The following is a 20,915-nucleotide window of genomic DNA, read 5'->3' as shown; positions in this document are numbered from 1 at the left end:
ATTATTTATAAGTAAAAAAAACATGTTTCAACTTAATTATTTGATAATTAAATTAATTAAATTACAGATTAATTTTAAATTATATAAATTTATTAAATAATTATTTTAAAAATTTAAAATCAAATTAAAATAAAATCAGATGATAGATTCGAATTAACCGATTTTGATTTGATTTCAATTCAACCAACCCTAAAATAAAGCTTCAATCCAATTTATGGTTGGAATTGAATGGTAACCAGGCCTATATATATCATAGAGTAAGTAAGAAGTTTATTAAGGGAATAAATTGTCTTAATCTCTTCTGCTCTGATCTGTTTGGTGGCGTTGGTGTTGTTCTTCTTCTTCTCACTTTCTGACAGTTTCTGCAGCAAAAGCACATAATATCTTTCCATTGCTGGAAAAAGAAACAAAGAAGAAACTCTTCGTTTCCAGGTCAGTCGCAGTATTATATATCTTCATTTTCTTTCAGATTCAGAATATTAATTTCACTTTTTATTTATTAATTTATTTACCTTTTAGTTTGATATCTTTCTATGAATTATTTGTAAAGTTTCCTTTACAGTTAATCTTTTAGATAATTTTATTTAAATTTTTTAAAAAATTATTAATTAATTTTTATATATTATAAATATTTTAATTTTTTTTATAATATTTAACTGTTAAAATTAATTAATTTATGTTTATGTGCTCAATCGAGACAGATTTTTACTAATGTTTATTATGTTTGGGAAGGATCAAGAAGAAAGCAATCCTTTGTTTGGGAGAAAAAAAAAATTATGGGAAAGAAAAGGAGATAAACACAAAACTAATCTTTCCTAATGTTTATTATGTTTGGGAAAGGATCAAGAAGAAAGTAATCCTTTGTTTGGGAGAAAAAAAAATTATGGGAAAGAAAAGGAGGTAAACACAAAAGTAATCTATAAGACTATCAATTCTCCCTTTTTATGTCCTCAACCCCCTTCCCTCCTTATGTTTTCCCTCTCGTCCAAACAAAGCGTAAAAATATTCCTCTCTATTTCCATTGTGATCATGTGATTGTATTAATTTCATGTAAAACCAATGAAAGTTCAAATATATTTGTAAATGCAAAGTTTGATTTCACTAGTTGGAATCAAATTCATTTATCAAATTTAATATATATTTGTAAATACAAAGACTAGTTGGAATTAAATTCATTTATTAAATAAATTAAATTTGAGTTGATAAATACTTGATTCGTTAAAATTTAAAAATTTATTTATTTAATAAATTTATAATTTAGTTTTTCAAATGTGTACTTATTTAATTTTTAAATTTATTATTTTTTAATTTAGGGTTATAAGTGAGTCGAATTATTTCTAAACCATATGATAAGTTTAGGTTGTGATTGAGTGGTAAAAGTATTTTAATTAAAAAAAATACTATTTTAGATATTATTTGAAAAATAATTTTAAATTTTATATAGATATCATAATTTTTTTTATTAAATGCCACTCCAATTAAGAAATATCAATACTCAACAAATTTTAATTATTATTAATATTTTAATTGCCTCGATATATATAATTTAAAAAATAAATTTACATTGTTAAAGATTTCTTTCTTTCACGAAAAATACTTTTTTTTAAAAAATTATTTTCTATATTTTTTTTTATCTTTAAAACATTCAGAATTAAATGGAAAATATATTTTATTAAAAAAATAAATTATTTTAAATTAAAAAAGTATTTTTTACATTTTAAATTTTTATTAGAACTTCAATATATAATTTTATCTTTAAATTAAAATTAATTAATAAAAAATAAATTATTTTATTAAAAAATATTTTTTATGAAAAATATTTTAATATTTTTAAAATATAAGTATTTTCAAAAAACAAACATAGATATTAAATATTATATTGAGTTTGTTGTTAATATTTTCTTCATTATATTATTTTATTAAAAAATTAAATTAAATAACTCATATTATTATATAACTTTTAAAATTAATAATGTTTTAATATATATTAATAAATTAATTGTTATTTAAAATATTATAATTTAAGTCAGATAAAATAATATCTTTAGGATAAAAATGCATCATTTTCTTCAGCTTTCTTCCGCTTTTAGTTTCTATATCTCGTCCAAACTAGGGAAATGTTTTCTTTACAAGTTTACAGTTTAGTTTTCATGGGTGGAGTCTTGTCCTTTTTTTTTTTTTTTGCATATTTTAATTTCACATATAACTAAAAATTTAAATTTATTTCTGAATTATATAACAAAAATTAAAAATATTAAATTATATTTTTATCTTAATTTATTTTTAAATTATTATTAAAATATTAATAATTTCAGAAAACTCCTTGTTTTTTAAACTCATTTTATTTATTTTTACTATTTTATATGTTTAAAAGGCCCAAGCCCATTCCATAAACACTTTCAGCCTAACAACCCAAACCCACATAGAAATTCAGCCCATCTTTTTTAGCTTTTGTTTAAAATGATCCGTTTTATGATAAATAGTTTAAATAAATTAATACAAAATTATATATTATTTTAATTTTTTAAAATTAAAAAAATAAATTCTTTTATTTTAATGAAAAATTTTAATTAAAACAATCAATTAAATTGTGATCTTAGAATTTATTTATTTTAAAAAAATACTTTTTATATTTTTTAAAATTCAAAATATCAATAAAATTTAATCAATGAAAAAGTTAAAGAAAATTTTAATTTATTTTAAAAAAAATAAATAATATTTTATTTTTTTAGAAATTTCATCAAACTTTAACTTCAAATAAAAATAATAATAAATTTGATAAATAATCGAGGATATTGCAACAACCAACGACCCGTGAGTCGGTTGCCCATCACCTTTTAACTTCTTTCAAGGTCAAAGGACAACTATTGCGGCCATTTCTTGTGCACGTCATGGAATACACTTATCACAAGACAAGACGCGTGACTTATTTCATATTTAAAAAATTATTATTTAATTCTTATAAATATGTAAATTTATTAATTATCTTTTGATTTTAAAAAAATATTAAAATATTTTTAATAATTTATTAATTAATTTTTTTATTAAGTTATTTATTAAATATTATAAAAAAATTAAAATATCTTTAGATAGATTAATCAGTAATATTTTTATAAAATTAAAAAGTAACTTTCTTTATATTACAATAATTAAGTAGTTAAACAATTGATTATTAACACTTAAGAAAAAATTAATTAGTATTTTTTAAAAAGTTTAAAAATATTTAATATATTTTTTAAAATTAAAATTTTTTATATTTTATATATAAAAAAATAATTTAGTCTTATTAATTAATTTTCTTAATATTTAATTATTAAATTTAATAAATAGATTAATTAGTAAATTTTTAAAATATTAGAAATAATATATTTTTTAACAGCTCCACTATGCATTTTCTATGAAGTTTTCAATGTGGATAAATATTTTCAAAAAGTTGGTGGTTAGACATAAATGCTCATTCACATTGTAATAGTTAATTTATTTTCTTTTTCTATGCTTATTTTTATTTCTTTATTTAATTTATGGGTAATTTATGCAGACCTCTTTAAAATTTGATAAAACTATTAAAATTTTTAATAATAAATTAATTTTTAAATTAAATTTTCTTCTAATAAAATAATTTTTTAATTAATAAAAAATACTTGTTAGTCGATGATTGCAATCGAAATATAGTCGACTATAATGGTATTACGATAATATGATGTAAAATTTAAAAAAAATATATTTTTATTTAAATTTTATATTTTATTATTCATCATTTGATTTTTTTAAATAATTAATTAATATTTTCTATAAACATTATTTTATTTGTTTTTATAAAATAAATTTCTAATAAAATTATTTTTTATATAAAGTAATAATTAAATATATATATATATAATTTTTTTAGATATATAAATCATTATAATAATTTTTTTGAAATTAATATTTCTTATTGTTTCACCATATTAAGAAGATGGAATTTTAAAAATATGGAATCTGTTTGACATTATTAAAAAAATCATTTTCTAGAAAAATATTTGTTTAAATATTTTAATTAAGCAATATTAAAATTAATTTAAAATTAAATTTAATAATTTTAGTTTTTAAAGAGTGAAATGTGATTATATAAATCAGTTAATTAATAATTTTAGATATATAAAACATTTCTAACAAATGTATTAATTTCTAAACGAATCTATCCATTGCTAATCTGGAAACAAAATCAAAGTTAAACTTAAAACCAAGAAGGCTAGTACTATTCGCTTATATAAATTATTTGGTTCAATTTTTAATTTTTAAAAAATTTAATTATTTTAATTCATTTCAATTTTAATTAAAAAAATACCTATCAATACATATTAAATTATAAAATATTTAAATTAAAATATAAAAAATAAAAAATTAATTAAAAAATTAACTAATAAAAAAATAAATCAAACCAAACAAAATCAATTTGATTGAAATTAATTTTTTATCTAATTTGATTTCATTTTTATATTTTAATTTTTAATTGATTCAATTTAAATTAAATGGCACAAACTGAACAATCACACTTAAGTGCTCCGACATTTGAGAGTATAATAAGCATATGCGTCATACGACAACGGACTGTGGCCTAGATGGTCGGCTGGGTGGTCGGTGAAGCTCCACCTTTACTCTGCCATGCATTTCTCTTCGATCACGCTTTAACTTTGAAAAAAAAACACAGTCGCTTTAACTTGCAAAGAAAAATATTAACTCTTTCCCAAAAAAAATCAGTTTATAGATATTTTCATTGAAAATAACAGCACAATAAAAATAGACTTCCTTCCTACACGTTAATGTAGATATTTATGCTTCCAATCAATTTAACTATATGTTTTTTCTTTTTTTTTAAAAAAAATATTTTATTTAAAAAATTCACTAATTAATTACTTAATTTTAAAAAATATTTTAAAAGATTTAAACAACTCATTACTTGATTATTTAATTTTAAAAATATTTAAAAATATTTAATTTAAATTTTTTTATAATATTTAGCTATTAAAATAATTAATATATAATTTTAAAATATTCAATGTACTTTTTAAATTAATAAATTAATTAATAATTTTTTATACTGCATAAAACTAGATAATATTTTTTCCTTTAAAATAATTTCTTTATTATATAAGACCCGTTTACTCTTTTTTTATTACTTAATTCTTAATATAAAATAATTAATTCATCTAAAAATAAAAAATAAAAAGTTACTAGATGAATTTTAAATTAATAAGATCGCATTTAACTCCACCTCAAAAGTTAAGTTTGCAAAGGAAGGTTTGCAAGATCACTTACTGGATAGACTTTGAGGTAGGGTTAGGTGGGTCCACATTATCCTATTTAACAAAGCAAAGGAAAGGATTGGATGTAGACAATAATTTTAAATAAATACTCTTAAGTTCTTAAAAAAAAATTTAGTCGGCATTTTAATATTTCTGTTGTTAACTGTTATATATTATTATAATAGTTATAAAAAAAATTTAGTTGGCAATTTAATATTTTCGTTGTTAATTTTTATATATGATTATAATAATTATAAAAAAAATTTAGTTGGCACTTTAATAATTTCCTCCTTAATTTTAACATATGATTATGATAAAATATAATTATTTAATTTTTAAATTTAAAGACGAATATTACTCGATTTATATGGAAAAGATCAATCAAACCTCATAAATTTAATTTAATTTAATTTTAAATTTTAATAAATTTAATCCCATTAATTTGATTTAATTTTGATCAATAAATTTTTAGTTAAATTAAATCGAGTGCTTTTATATTAAATTTAAATAATTAATTATTAAATTTAAATTATTATTGAATTCGTGAAATAAGATTTAATTAGATAAATCACATGAAATCAAATTGATCAATTCAATTTAATTACTATAACATTACGATATTATTTTTATTTTAATTAATTTAATTTAATAGCGAATCGAATCGATTAATATTTAAAGGTATTTAAATTTAACAAAATATAATTATTAAACCTTTAAATATTATAAAAATATAACTATTTAATTCGTATAATTCAAAAAATATTAATTAACTGATGCAGACGCATTCAGAGATTAAATATATATTTTTTTTTCATAAGTTTACTAGGAAATTGCATAAAGAGGAGACTTAGAGGACAAGTAAACGAAATGATAGAAATTTCCAGTCATCTTCCCATCCGAAGTGTAAGCTACGACAATATGCTTACTTTGATTCTTTATTTTTAAGTTTGTCTACCAAGCTATTCCTTTCTTTTAGAAAACCAAACAATGTGATTTTCCATTTCTCCATTAGAAAAAAAAAAGGGAAAAAGCTCAACTTCTCTTCACTTCTTCTTCTTCTTCCATCTTCAGGATTCTCGAGTTGACTAGCTTCTGCAAGTTTTCTTTTTTGCTATTGGTTCTCTTGTACTGTGTGTTTCTTCTTTATATTTTCAAGGTATATTATACGATTTTATCAGTTAATGAGTCTCAAATTCTGTTGTTATTTTTCATTTATATCTTTAGGTTTGGCATTAATTTTCATTAAATTAAAAATATATATTGTTTTATTTCTTGAATCTTGGTGGTGCAGAAAGAAAGAAAGAGAGTTTTTCAGGAATTGGCTGTTCTTGCATTTCCCTGGGTATGTATTTGAACTTTCTTGATCCTCTGTTTCTTTATTACAGGAATTATCAATATTTCATTTGTTTGAGCTTCAGCAATTTCATTTTTATATTTAATTTTCCTTTTTCTTTTCACAACAATTAAGTCTGTTTTAAACTTAAAAGAAAAAAATTATTATTTAATTGATACGTAAAACCACATAAATTAATAGCTTAATTTTAAAAAATCTATTAATTAGTCAATATATTAATTTTAATCATTAAATATTCTACATATTAAAAAATTTATTAATTAATTTATTATTAAATATTTATTAATTAATTAGTCGATAGTATAATATTTACTGAATAAATTTAAAAAAATTTAATATATAAAATTAATAAAAATTAAAATATTTTTAAAATTAAGAGACTAATTAATAAATTCATCATAAAAATAAATAGTAATTTTTCTAAAACTATCAGCATAAAACTTAATTAATTTTTCTATTAACTTCATTAAAAAATGAAAAAGAAAAAAACAAAAATCAATCTCCTTTTCAACATGTAATATTTAGGAATGAACATGTGATGAAAATGTCAAAGGCTAAACACAATTAATCAATGCTACAACCAAAATTTCAACCTTAAACCAGTGTCACAGTTAATTCTTTTTTTTTTTTATTTAATTACTTTAAACTTAATTTAAAAATTAAAAAAAATTAAGAATTAGATTAATAAGATTAAAAAAGCTAAAATTAAAAAAAATTATAGAAGTTTTGAATTTTTTATCATAAACATCATCATTAGTTTTTATCTCTTTGCCTGCTAATAAAATATTGATAATAAACTTCCGCCACAAAAAAGTTAAGATTTATCAATGAATTTTAATAACTGACGAAAGATTTACTATCAATTTTAATAACGGATTTTCATCTGTTAGTAATTTTTAATATAAAAAAAATTATGTAAAAATTCACTAACGAATTTAAAATCAGTTGGTAATTTATTAATATTACTAACCCTAACAGATTTCAAAATCTATTGGTAATTTATAAATATATAAAATAATTAGTATTGAAATTCACTTAACGGACTTAAAATCCGTTAGTAAATTTATTAGTAATTCACTAACACATTTCAATCTGTTAATACATTTAAAAAAGTGTTTAAATTATTAAAGAAATCTAAATTCGTTACTAAATTTTATCATTAAATTAATAAGTAAAAGAAGTGTCAAATTTAATTTTTTATCATAAACATTATCGCTAGTTTTATCTCTTTGCCCGCTAATAAAATTTTGATAACAACTTTAAATTTGCCAATATAAATTAAAATATAATATTATTTTAAGTAATATGAAAAATATATAAATTTGCCAATATTATGTATTAAAGCAGGAGTAATATTATTATGATCAAAACAAGAGTTTAGTCATTAATTCATTTGAGTTTTTTTCATTTATTAAATTTTGGTTTTAATTAGATTTTTTTTTGCATATTTTTGGTTTTCATAAAAATATTATTAATTAATTATAAGGTTTTTTAGTAATAATTTATTAATAATAAATGTTTTACATAAATATATTTAAATAGATAATGTAACGACCCGAAAACTGGACCGCTACCGGCGCTAGGATCCAGATCGGCTTAAGGCCGTCGGGACCCGTAGCAAGCCTAACATACATCCTGTATAACTGCTATAATCTCATACATGATCAAACATTCTATAAAAACTTTAAAACATTTACTATACCAAGCTTGACCTGAACATACTATAAACATATAACCCACACCAGAGCCCTCATCAAATGCTCTAGTGTGGTTCACATTACATAAGTCAAGCCTGGTTTCTCATATAACATCATTTAAAACATAACATACATCATATGCAAAAAGGGATTAACTAGACCTTAAGGCCAAGCACAATACTAATCCATAAACATAACTCCACCATACGCTACATTACATTACATTACATTACATTATCTTACAATGCATTATATCAATTTACATTATATCACAATACATGTCCACGCTAACATGCTAATCTATTATAAAGACATAACATTTACCCTTGACGTCTTCCTGGACTACCTCTGACTTGCAAGCCTGGGGATTAGGGGAAATGGGTGAGCTAAAAAGCCCAGTGAGCAGAACAAGGAAAAACAGTTTAATAAATCATATGCTATCATGGAATGCGTCACATCACAAACATTTCACATCACGGATGGACATGATCACCAAAACTCCTCTGTCTGTGCCCGACCCTCGAAGGAGCTCCTCAGGACTTCTGTAACATAACATGGTGCCCGGCCCTCGAAGGGGCTCCTCAGGACTTCATTAGTGCTCGACCCTCGGTGGGGCTCCTCAGGACTTTATTAACATATCATATCTAGGGCTATTGGGGTTGCCTTGGTCCATCCACATCAACAACAAATTATGCAATGCAACATCTTCGTGAAATCTAATGCAACAGCCTAATACATATACATGGTATTCATGATGCGTGAAACATGCTAAAAACATTTGAGTTAGTTCTACTCACCTCTGGCAGATGCTGAACTGACTCTGCAACAGCTAACACTGCTGGCCTCCTCGGTCCCCCGGGTCCGATCCTACACAGGTGGACTCGAATGAGGTGCCAAACACACCCTAAACAACTCATAAACAACTCCCCAAAAACCCCCTAAAACATCATAGAAATCATGCAAAGGAAGGCTGGACAGGGCACTTTCGGCGGCAGGTTCGGCGGCCGAAAGTCCCTCCAGAGCCGAAAGCCATGCACCTTCGGCGGCACCTTTAGCGGCCGAAGGTTCCTTCTAGATCCGAAACTTATGCATGTTCGGCGGCACTTTCGGCGGCCGAAACTCCCCTCCAGAGCCGAAAGTCCAACTTTCGGGGGCAGGGTTCGGCAGCCAAAACAAGCCACCACATACAGGTTCGGCGACCAAAAGTCCCTTCGGCTGCCGAACCTGAGTTCTTCCAGAATGGTAGAACTCAGCTTCCTCATGCACAAACAGCCTCCCAACCTTCCAAAACAATCCAAAACCTCACATGCTCTCTCCCAAACATGCATACACACTCCCTCATGCATATAGAGCATAAACTAACTTAAATTTCTCAACATAACATCACATAAATATACATTGAGCACAAAACCCACATAAACCTTAACATGCACATCTACCCTCACACAAGCATCAAAACTTCCTAAAACTTCATTAAAACATAAAGGAAAGCAAAGATCCACACTTACCTCTTGAAGATCGAGGGTTGGTGCGATCCCTAACTTGGAGATGGGAGAAATCTAGCTCCTTGGGTCTCCAAGCTCCAAAACTTGATTTTAAGCTCAAAACTCTTCAAAACAAAGACACAACTCATGAAAACTTGAGGGATTTGAAGAAAAAGTATGAAAACAACCAAAGGAGGACATGAACTCACTCTAGCTCGAGAATGGGGAGAAAACTCGCCCATTTTTTATCTGAGGGCCTTTTTATAGGTGGCCGGTCAACCACCTTCGGCGGCCTAAGCTGTCTCCACAACTCCACCACCTTCGGCAGCCTAACGTGCCCCCTAAACTATCCCATGTTCGGCGGTCGAAAGAAAGCCACTTTCGAAAGCCTAACGTGCCTCCTAAACAGCCCCATGTTCGGCGGCTGAACCTGGGTTCTTCCCTCCTTGGTCTTTTCTTTTCAAAACTCAATTTCTTTTGCATTAAAACCATAAAATCATGTGAAAACATTTTAGAAAACACATTTTACCCTTCTAGAAGACTCCGGCATCTTTGAATTCCAAATTCCGATGCCAGGATCTAGCCGGGTATTATAAATAATACTTATATAGTATCATCTTTAACTCAATATAATTTAAATTAATTATTCATATAACTTGTATAATAGAAGTGCATTGTTAGTATTTTGATTTTATACGTGATTTAATAATTATATCATGCTTGTGTCAACACTTAATCATATTTGTGTCGAATTTATGGCCGCAAAAACATAACTTGCCAACCAATTATCATCCTACTAGAGATATCAATTATCATCCTACTAGAGATATCACGAGAAGAAAACTTTAAATTTTTAAAAATTTTATAAGTTTCAAAATTTATTTTAAGAGGTGCATAATGCATTTCAAGCTTAGTAGGACAAAAGATACGAATTATGAGTTGAGAATATAAGGAATCAAAATCAAACTCAAATTAAAATCAACCTTCTACAAAAAAAATTAAACCGAACTAAGTTAGATTAGCCCTGGACTATCCATCCGACCCTAGGAGATCCAAAAGTGAGGTAAATTTCACCTATCCTCCTTGAACTTATAGTGTTGTAACAACATTGTCTCTAAATTTAATTTGTAATATAAAACTCTTCAAACTTTGATCTGTAATAACTAGGTACATGATTATAATATGATAAAATAAATTAAATACCCTAAAAAAGAAAATAACTTAAATAACTCTCTCTTCTATCGCATTTCTCTCTCTTTAATTTCTCGAAATACTATCTCTTATCTCACTACCTTTCTAGTACTCTCTTACATTTTTTCTTAGTCTCTCTCGTACTTTTCAAAAAACTAATTTATTTTGATTTTTTTGAATAGTATAATTAGTTTTGATTGGGTATTGTTAAAGTGTGAACATAATTCCTATATAATTATAGGAGATTATATAATCATAGGAGATTATATAATCATAGGAGATTATATAATCATAGGCTATTATATAATCATAGGCTAATTGATTGATAAAGGATTCTCATGAGTTGGCTTATCAAGGCCTTGTGATACTAGACATAAAATTTGCTTAATAATGTTCAAATATAGAGAACTTTCATTTCTACATGGAAACAAAAATATAAAGTGCGAAACACCCATTTAATTGATTTTCAAAGAAAAACTAGATTCTTCATCGGTGTTTAGGTAAACTTATTATCAATGCAAATTTCAGTAGTCTTCTCTTATAGCAAATTGAGTTTATTTAACAAATAGCATGATAAGGATATTGTAGCCATATATTCAGATTTACATGTTGACAATGTAACAATGAATTGTTTCTTCAACCTCCATAATAGCATAATCATCCATGAAAAACAAAAACCTAATAATACTTTTTTTATTATAAATTTCTCTCACAAAATCACTATTACAATATCCAACAAGTTAGAAATTTTTAGAGGAAGAATAAAACAATCCAAAGATAATTGTACCTTTTAAATAACGAAAAATAATTTTAGCAACTTTCATGGGAGTAAAAGTAGGAGTTTTCATGAAACAACTCACTACTCCAATTGCAAAAAAAAATTCGATCTTATACATATCAAGTATCGCAAGTTTCTTATAAGGCTTTTGAATATAATGAGATCCTCCTTCTTCCCTTTATGGAACTTTGATGACTTTGTTCCATATTTCATAGGTGTGTTCACAGGATTGTAATCAAGCATTTTGAACTTTATCAATAGCTCCCTTGCATATCATTCCTGTGAAATAAAAATTTCATCTTGTATTTGTTTTACTTCTAAGCCCGAATAATAAAGCAATGCTATAAATCTATCATCTCAAATTTAAATGATATAGCCTTCTTTAAATCTTTAAACAAACTTGAGTTAGCAAATAAAGATGAAATCATCAACGTAAGCAAACAAACAGTATATCTCCAAATTTTTATATTCAACATAAAAGCGCATATTCATAAGGGTAACAAATAAATCCATTATCTTGGAAGTACTAGTCAATGTAAGTATTCTATGCATTTGGTGTTTTGCTTCAACCCGTACAAATCTTTATTTGGTCTTAACACTTAATCTTCATGACCTTTAATCATAAAACTCAATGGTTGTTTGACATAAACTTCATCTTCAAGATAGTCATTTAGAAAAGCTAACTTTATATTCAACTGACCAATCTTCCATTTTATTTGAGCTACTAGAGAAATAAACGAATATATTATCTCCATTTGAACAACAGGTATAAAAACTTATTCATAATCTACTCCAAACTTTTATTTGTAACTTTTAGCAATAAGCTTCACTTTATATCTTTGCACATCTCCACTTACATCCTTTTTTATCTTGAAAACCGTTTAACTCCAATTGTTTCATGACCATTGGGAAGATTTGATAATTTCCATGCTCTCCCTCCATGACTTGTCTCCATCTTTTATCTTTTATAGTTTCATTAAATTTAAAAGCTCGCTATCTCTGAGAAGATAAAATAAATTATCATAATATTTAGTAATTTCTTCAATTTCATCGTAGAGTTCTTGAATATTTTTCATCTTTTGTGACCTTCCATTTGGACTTCCTTAAATAAGCACCATGGGTTATTAGCTTTATTCTTCAAAATATGGGAAGAAGTCATAAACAACCTTCTTCTTGCTTTTCCTAATTCTAAATTACCTATTCATTGAATTCAATATATCCTCTTATCACTATATTGCCATTGCTTGGGTTGCACAACTTGTACCATTTTGAATTTGCATTATAGCTAATGAAAGTATGCTTGACACTTGATCATCAAGCTTAGATCTTTCTTGTTCTGGCACATGAACATATACAATGATTTCAAAAACTCACTAGTAGTTGACCCTAAGCTTTACTCACTCTATGCTTAGTAGGGAGTCTTTTATTTCACGCTTATTATTAAAGATATATTAAATAAATAAATTTCATAGAAACAACCTTTAACCAAAATTCTTTAAGTATATTTTTAGCTTTTAACATACTTCTAGCCATGTTAAGAATAGTTCTATTTCTTTCTTTCAGCCACACTCAAAGTATTATTTTTCAGTTTAGACACATAATATATATTAGTAATAAGTCTATGGCTTTCATCTTTTGAAGAAATTAAAATAATATATTTTTTACACATTTGAATTGCTAAGGAGTATCCGAATTAGATATTGCCATACACTTTTTATCAAGCTATAAAAATATTTTTTTTTGTTTCCATTCATGTGTTATTGACTCCATTGTCTAAAAACTATAAACTTGCATTATTATTCTCCATATCTTTGAATGCTAGCAATAAAGCTGGATCATCTAACTCCACCTTGTCATCAACTATATTAGCTTTCTCCTCAACATGATTAGTAATATTGAAAAATTTCTAAGAATAATGCCCACATTTATGACAATTATAGCACTCAACATTAGATTTGTGATACCTCGTTTTACTTAATTTGCAATTGTTGCCTCTTCCTTTTCCTCTTGTTCTTTCATGACTTTTATATATCTAACAACTTTTTTCATTATTGTTGTGCTTGTCATAATCACCTATGCCTCTTCTATTTTGAAAGTGTCATCAACCACAACCTTGTACTTGTCTTCATCCTTACCCTCTTTGGTTTTTCTCTCATTTACCGTCATTCAAATAAACTTTGGTTTTAAAAACTTTCCCTTAAAGCTCTTTATGTCTTCATGAGCTTGTAATTCTCCTTCTAATTCCTTAATTGTCACAAAGTCTAAATCTGTTGATTCTTCAATGACCCATACCACATAATCAAATTTTGGTGGCAAAAATTAAAGAATTTTATCCATCACACTAACATCTTCTACAGACTCTCTATATCTCTTTATTTGGATTACTATGGACTTCATTCTTGAGCAAAAATCTGAAATGATTCAAGTTTCTTTATTCACAAGACTTCAAATTCTCCTCGTAGAGTTTGGAGCTGCACCTTTCTCACTTTGTCAACTCCTTAAAGGAGATTATTTAAAATCTCCCAAGCTTACTTTGCGTTGGTAGCATTGACCACCTTTATGAATATAGACTCGTTCAAACCTTGCTGGATAAGAGCAAGGACTTGTTGACCATTTTTCTTTATCTTAGCAAAATTATCCTTCTCATTTTGAGTCAATAATGCTTTATCTTCATATGGAGTATAACCTTTATCAACAATCCCTTATGCATCTTGTGAGCTAAGTAAAATTGTCATACAAATACATCAACTTTCATAACATTAGTGAGATAAAGGAATTGAAACAAGAAATGAATATTGCTAGCCATTTTTTTCAACTTTTTCAGCCAAGTAACCAAAAGCTCTAATACCGCTTTATTGGAGAGAAAGAGACATTTAGAGAAAAGAAACTTAGTGGAAGAAAATGATTATAAACTTCACTTAACTTACATTATCAAACCACAAAGTATATGAGATATGTATAGGAGTACAAGGGTGACTATTGAATCACAAGTATATGAACTGTAATTATGAGTCTAAGTATATAAAGCACAATAAATAACTACTATATGAACAAAAATACATATTGAACTTAATTACACACTAATCAAGATACATATATCTAGAAATTACAGATTAGTATTTAACAAGAGGAAGTATACTATCGAATAACTCAATAGAGCCATCAATGACAACAATGACTGAGAGAGAATCGTGGGACTCATACCAGGCGATATCATAGATGTTGTCATTTTTATCCTATGGTTTGAGCACAACCTCACACAACCACCTCCTTGGTCCTTTGCTCCTCAGCCTGATGATTGTCCTCAGACTTAAGCAATTATGCCTGTCACGGTTTAAAGTTCATTTGTTGTTCATTTAAGAGAAATGATAAGGGATTGAGTTTGCTCACTATAGAAGTAACACCCCTCCTTCAATCTAAGCACAAGATAAACGAACTCAAGAGGACTATAAAAAAACATCCAGGCATAGGATTTCAAGCTTTATGCCATATGATGTAGAGGTTTCAAGAGAGATGTGAAACTTACTGGCGTTTTAATCTCTTATAACTTTAGGTAAGAGTATAATCAAACTGAGTCGAGCTAATCTTTGAGAAGTTCAGACTCGATTAGCAATAAAATTTAAAAACTCGACTCTAGCCTTAAATATGAGCTTGAGTTTGATTCATGAAAAAATTATTAAACTTGAGTTTAGTTCAAATTCAATTCATAACAAACTTATTTATAATCTTGAGCCAATTCATAATGAGCTTTAACATTTAAACTATTTTAAAGTTTCATAATTATTTATTATTAGTATTATTTATAACTTTAAATATTAATATTTATTATTTAAATACTAATTATAAAATCTTTAATTAATTATATAAAATGTATCTAGACTAAATTTAGTATAATATAATAATGAGTTTAATAATTATTTGATAAAATATTTAAAATATTTTGTGTAAAATTAATTAAAGTATATAATGATGTATAAATCTATATATAAAATATTGTAAATGATATATATATTGTAAATGAGGAAGAGAGTTTATGTCCAACTTATCATAATTTTGATTAAATCTGTATAATTTTATTGCTAGTATCAAGATATATTAATATATTATTTTTTAATTATTAATAATAATTTATTAAAAAATATTTTTAAAAAATATTTTTTAAAATATAAAGAGAACGTCTACTTAAAAAAGTAAATATAAATAATAAAAAAATATATAAACTAATAATATAATCGATCAATTAAAGGAACATGAATATACTTACAATATATATGGTTATAAAATTTATTATTATTTAATTTTATAAGAGTAGTTGAATATTAAATTAATTTTTAAATAATTCATACATAATTTAATTCTTATTAAATTTAAATATTAAATAATTTTCAAAAGAGATGGTCGATAAATTCTGGAATTGCCAAACATCAAGTCGTATAGAGCCCTCCTTACCAACAAAGAAGACTAAACTTGCAAAGACTAAACAATGGAACTTCACTACAAACCTCAACACAGAGATCATCTTCAGGATCATCTCCTTTAAAAACCAGATCTGAAAAATTGAAAACCACGTACAAATAAAGTCATTGTAATTTCTCTGCCAAACGTCAAACGTGTAGCTATCGTGTTGTTGTCTAGACGGCCACGTCGCATGACCGTATGCACGTGTCACCATATCTACCCACGTGCTTTGATTTCTTGCAGTTTGGGGAATGGGATTCCATGTTTCTATTACTTGTTGCCAACTCCTGTGACCCAGCTTTTTTTTTTTTTAATTTTCTTTTTCATGATTTGTCCACGTCGCCTTTAGACAGAAATATTAAATTTCAATTTCTTTATATATTAATACTACAACACATTTCTAATTAAAAATATATTAAAATTCATATTATTCTAGTTAATTTCGTAATATGTCTATGAAACTTTTTAAATGAAAAATAAAATAAACAATAAAAAAATAAATGACTAAATTAATATTTAAAATATAGAGTTTTGCGTAATATAAATTCTTTTGATGTATATTAAATAAGAAATATTAAATAATTCAAAAAAAGAAAATATTAAATAATTTTTCTCAACGACTATAATAATTGATATTTTTTCTACTAATTAAATTACAAAAGAATTATATTGAAATAACCGCTAACGCTAAACATTAAATATATAAAAGTCAAATTCGAATATTCTGTTCAAAAAATATTTTAAAGAAAAGACAAAATAAAGGGCAAATACTAAATAATATTTAATTTTTATTTTAATAAAAATAAAATAAAAATAAAAATAAAGTGACCTTTTTCGTTAAGAATAACATATTAAAAAATAAAAAATCTATAATTTTATTTGAAAAATTTTAATTAATAAATATTCATCTTATAATTTTATTCAATTTACTTTTTTTATATATATTAAAATTTATATATTAAGATTATATTTATTTTAAAAATTTTAAATTTCATTAAATATTAAAATATATTTTAAATATTTATTTAAAAATAATAATTAATAAATAATTATTTTAAAAATAAAATAAAATAAAGTAATATTATAATAATTAATTTATATATTAATTAAATATATAAAAAAGATAATAATTTTAAGATAATTAAAAAATAAATAATAATTATAAAACAGAGAAAATAATAATTATTTAGAATTTAGAAAATCTATATTTTAATTTTATATGCTAATATATCTTTTTATCATATTCTATAATCTTTTATAAATTAAATAAAATAACAAAAAAGAAATTCCATTCAAATTTTTATTTTTTCCCTCTTCTTTAATAAAGTATAGTATCAATTCTCAAGTTATTTTTCTTCCACTTTCATTTTCACACATCACTAAAAATCCTATCTATTTAATGTGGTTGTAAAGTTAAAAAAAATTTATTAATAAAAGAAAATTAATATTTAGTTTTAAAAAAAATTATAAATTGATCTTTTAATGTTAAAAAACATTTTAAAATACCTCTAATAATTTACTAAGTAATTTTTTTAATATTAATTATTAAATATTTTATTATTTAATCACTATAATTTTGAAATTTTATTAATTAATTTATTAATTTTATAAAAATATACTAATAAATGTTAAGAATATATTAAATATTTTATAATATTTAATAATTAAAATTAATGAAAAATTAATTAGTAAATTTTTTAAATGTTAAAATATTTTAATATATTTTGTGAGAATTAGATAGTAATTTTTGAATTCTGTTATAAAATTAATTTTAATTTTAAACTGAATTAATTAATTCTAACATAAATGTCCAAAGACTGGACATAACGCGAGAATATCTCTTAACCTTATATGGAAGGCTTACTGATGTTTAGTTTGTTCCAGAGAAGCGTCAACACTTTTGAGGTGTGAAATTGAAAAGCCGCTTGCGTTTTACGGTAAGTTGTTTGTCGTTTTCACTGCGTTTTAAAGTGAAAGTGCTCTTTCTTTACAAGTTAAAAACGCGTTTTCTGTTTGGATGTGACTCAACTGAGTAGATAATGTGATTGCTTTGCTTAACATAGCTTTGGTTTCTCAAAATTTCTGTTTGGAAAGAGAGATTTGGGAGGAAAATCAGTAGAAAATCTGAGTTAGATGCTTGTCTTTTTTAATTTTTAATTTGATGGTGAAAAAATTGGTGGAAATATTGTGAAATCTAGAGGCTAACGGTGCCATCTCTCCTGCGACAGTATATAAATGGATAGTCCGTTCAAGTCTTCGCCGTATCGCCGGCGACGTGATCTAGAGGCCGGAGACCCCTCCACCGATGATGAGTCCTCCGGTCCCTTTGACATTCTAAGTACTAAAAACGCCTCTATTGAACGTCTTCGCCGTTGGAGGGTAATATAATTTTCTCTCTCTCTCACTGTGTTTTTATTTCGAGTATAACTTAGTTGTTGTAATTTGTGAATATATTTCTATTGGATTGTGCTTAGATTATGTGTTTGGGTGCTTGAATTGGTGGTGGATGCAACTAAATCTCTGATAGGTTCTCTAGACTGAATTAATAAACATTGGCCAATGCAATTACAGAAGAACATTTGCTCCTTGTTATTTGATTTGATGTATTAATTTCATCCCAGATAAGTTGGTGCAACAGGTGTCTGCCGATTAGGTTGTCTCCTATGTTAATAGTTGTTTTTATCTCATCTCTAATGTTTTCCTTGAAGGTAGCAATAGTTTTTCTATTCCCTTTTTTTTTTTTTTTTTTTTTTTTTTTTTTTTCTGGCTAATCGGAAGATGCTTTTCTTTAGCAAGCTGCACTTGTGCTTAATGCTTCTCGTCGTTTTCGCTACACCCTGGACTTGAAGAAGGAAGAAGAGAAGCAGCAAATTTTAAGAAAGATAAGAGCACATGCACAAGTCATACGAGTATATAATCTCTCCTACTCGGATATTCCTTTACATTATTAACTTTAATTGACTTATGTTTTTATATATCGTTTCTGCTGCATCAGGCTGCATATCGTTTTAAAGCAGCTGGGGAACAAGCAAATGGTATTTCTTTTTCTATAGTTTTGCTGTTATTTTTATGCTAATCAACTGTAGACTAAATTGTATGAATAATATGATGTGGTTTTAGTTGGGAGTTTTTCTTTGGCTTTCATTTGATTTGAGTGTCCTTGTGCTTTTTTCTTGTGCATTTTTCATGTGGTATAGAAAGATAATATATAAAGATTTGGTACGTTAAAGTCACTTTATGTTTTTAGTTTTCTTTCCCCTGAGTTTCTACTCATTATTTATTTTATTTTATTTTATTCTTTTAATTCTTACTGTTTCTGCTTCAATTTTGGGTTTAGCTGGAAGTAAGGTCGTCAAATTCCCTCATAGTTTCAACAAGGAATGAATGATGTGTTGGCACTTTGATCTCTTCTTTCCATTCTTAACGGGTCAATTATTTCTTTGTCATCCTTCATTTTTTTTTTTTTAAATTTCTAAATAGTTATCATACCTTTGTCAATATTAGCACAGTGAATTAACTTCAGCATCCATATATAATTTGTTGCTAATATCAAGTGCAAGAAGCATTAGTTCAATATCTTTAATCATGAACACATTTGCTTTTATTTTTTTTCCCCAGCTGCATTTGTTCCCATTGTTCTGATATATATGGAACAAGATTGGTTTTATTTTTAGTTATTTGGGTATTTCCCTGTGTGTTTCATGCATGCGCTGCTTTCCTCATTTTATGCTTTTAAGTTGTTCATCCTCTTTTTGGTATGTTATACTACATCAGTTGTGGCAAGTTAATTGCTATGAAGTTCAAAGGGTTATTGGTTTAATTTATGGACTTCATAAATGGTGTATTAGTTAGGATTGATTTCATTTTTCTCTGGCAGGAAACGTAGAATTACATGCAACCCCTACAGGTGATTTTGGAATTGATCAAGACCAACTTTCCACAATGACAAGGGACCATAAGCTTGAATTTCTAGAGCAAATTGGGGGGGTAAGCTCATTATATATATTTCTTTTGATTTATTTGTGTACTCTTTCTGGCAGGTTTTATCTTACTTGCTTCTTTTTTCTTGTTGCATGCGTGCATCAGATAAAAGGGCTTTCTGATATTTTAAAAACAAATATTGAGAAGGGGATCTATGGAGATGATGCTGATTTACTGAAGCGAAAGAACGCATTTGGATCAAACACATATCCACAGAAAAAAGGGAGGAGTTTCTGGGTAATTGCTATTGCAGATATATAACTGCAATTTGTCGGGATTTTTTTCCATTTTCAAAAGATATCGAATTTATAGGTGTACCCGTCATCAAATTTAGTTTTGTGCTTTATTTTGCAGATGTTCCTCTGGGAAGCTTGGCAAGATCTTACTTTAATCATATTGATGGTGGCTGCTGTGGCTTCTTTGGTGCTGGGTATAAAGACAGAGGTGAGTTTGTACAAAGCATTGCCAATTGTATGACCATTTTGAGTGTTCAATACAAAATATCATTTGGAGGCTTTTTGTGATCATTTATCTATTTGTAATTTTTGAAAGCCCAATTTGTGTCTGATGCGTGGACCATAAATTCTCAATCCATGTGATGCGGAATCCAGGACCAATATGCGATAAAAAACCCTGTTACACAATTTGACAAAGAAGAAGATAAAGATATCTTCTAGAAGGTTGCTC

At 25.9% G+C, this 20,915-nt stretch overlaps 1 protein-coding gene across 11 annotated transcripts in view; it reads left to right on the top strand.

Annotated features, from left to right (window-relative positions):
- The first annotated feature begins 275 nt into the window (after window positions 1-275).
- LOC110618156 (calcium-transporting ATPase 10, plasma membrane-type) overlaps window positions 276-20,915 on the top strand; it is a 51,123-nt gene continuing 30,483 nt past the window's right edge. The window contains exons 1-10 of one of the 11 annotated variants that reach the window (XM_043957270.1): window positions 287-432; window positions 6,357-6,441; window positions 6,581-6,627; window positions 18,132-18,184; window positions 18,476-18,626; window positions 19,040-19,156; window positions 19,243-19,282; window positions 20,125-20,234; window positions 20,334-20,465; window positions 20,583-20,672. In XM_043957270.1, coding sequence (XP_043813205.1) covers window positions 18,483-18,626; window positions 19,040-19,156; window positions 19,243-19,282; window positions 20,125-20,234; window positions 20,334-20,465; window positions 20,583-20,672 — 633 coding nt within the window. In that variant the 5' untranslated portion in view covers window positions 287-432; window positions 6,357-6,441; window positions 6,581-6,627; window positions 18,132-18,184; window positions 18,476-18,482. Of the gene's footprint in view, window positions 433-6,241; window positions 6,442-6,576; window positions 6,628-18,121; window positions 18,185-18,475; window positions 18,627-19,039; window positions 19,157-19,242; window positions 19,283-20,124; window positions 20,235-20,333; window positions 20,466-20,582; window positions 20,673-20,915 lie in introns of those variants that run through there. The other 10 variants (XM_043957267.1, XM_021761227.2, XM_043957269.1 and 7 more) reach the window with 10 other exon arrangements.

The sequence above is a fragment of the Manihot esculenta genome, chromosome 6 (assembly GCF_001659605.2).
Source record: "Manihot esculenta cultivar AM560-2 chromosome 6, M.esculenta_v8, whole genome shotgun sequence".
Classification (NCBI taxonomy): domain Eukaryota; kingdom Viridiplantae; phylum Streptophyta; class Magnoliopsida; order Malpighiales; family Euphorbiaceae; genus Manihot; species Manihot esculenta.
Note: the sequence above shows the minus strand (reverse complement) of the source record. Positions and strands in the feature narration are given on the sequence as shown.